This window comes from Myotis brandtii, unplaced genomic scaffold (genome assembly GCF_000412655.1).
Source record: "Myotis brandtii unplaced genomic scaffold, ASM41265v1 scaffold97, whole genome shotgun sequence".
NCBI lineage: Eukaryota > Metazoa > Chordata > Mammalia > Chiroptera > Vespertilionidae > Myotis > Myotis brandtii.
In genome coordinates this window covers 1,319,362-1,319,817 of record NW_005372020.1, presented here as the reverse complement: position 1 = coordinate 1,319,817, position 456 = coordinate 1,319,362, and the positions used below count along the sequence as shown (strand labels likewise).

The window sequence follows — 456 nt, the reverse complement described above, 5'->3', positions numbered from 1 at the left end:
GGTGCCTGACCCCTCACATGCCCGGCCCCGCCTCCAGGGCAGGTGGAGGTCATCAATGCCAGGGAGACGGTGCCCGCCCGCCATGACCCGGGGCTGCTGGACCAGTGTGAGCAGGCGCTACCTCTGGGCACAGGTGAGGCTCGGGAGGGGCACTGGGCTGACGCCCTCACGGACAGGCTGAGACCCCCATGGAGGCCCTGTCCTGCTGGGGTTGGGAGGGCTCCGTGGAGATGGGTTATGGGGACAGGGTGGGGGGCGGTCCCAGGGCCAGCGTGCACTGGGCCCCACGGGGTGGGCAGCCGCGGGGAGTGTGAGTGCAGAGGGACAGGTCAGGTGTGGGCTCAGGAGGGTCCCCTGGTGCCAGGGCCGGGAGCAAGGCCGATGGGGTGACAGTGGGGGTGATGGAGAGCCCTGGGCGGGCCTGGAAGTCGGGGGGCTGCGGGCCAGGGGGGGCAG

At 72.1% G+C, this 456-nt stretch overlaps 1 protein-coding gene across 1 annotated transcript in view; it reads left to right on the top strand.

The window, feature by feature from the left end:
• Positions 1-456, top strand: part of GGT5 (gamma-glutamyltransferase 5) — a 15,937-nt gene that overhangs the window by 9,299 nt on the left and 6,182 nt on the right. Inside the window, exon 4 of the mRNA XM_014533353.1 lies at positions 38-133. Coding sequence (XP_014388839.1) covers positions 38-133 — 96 coding nt within the window. The remainder of the gene's footprint in view (positions 1-37; positions 134-456) is intronic.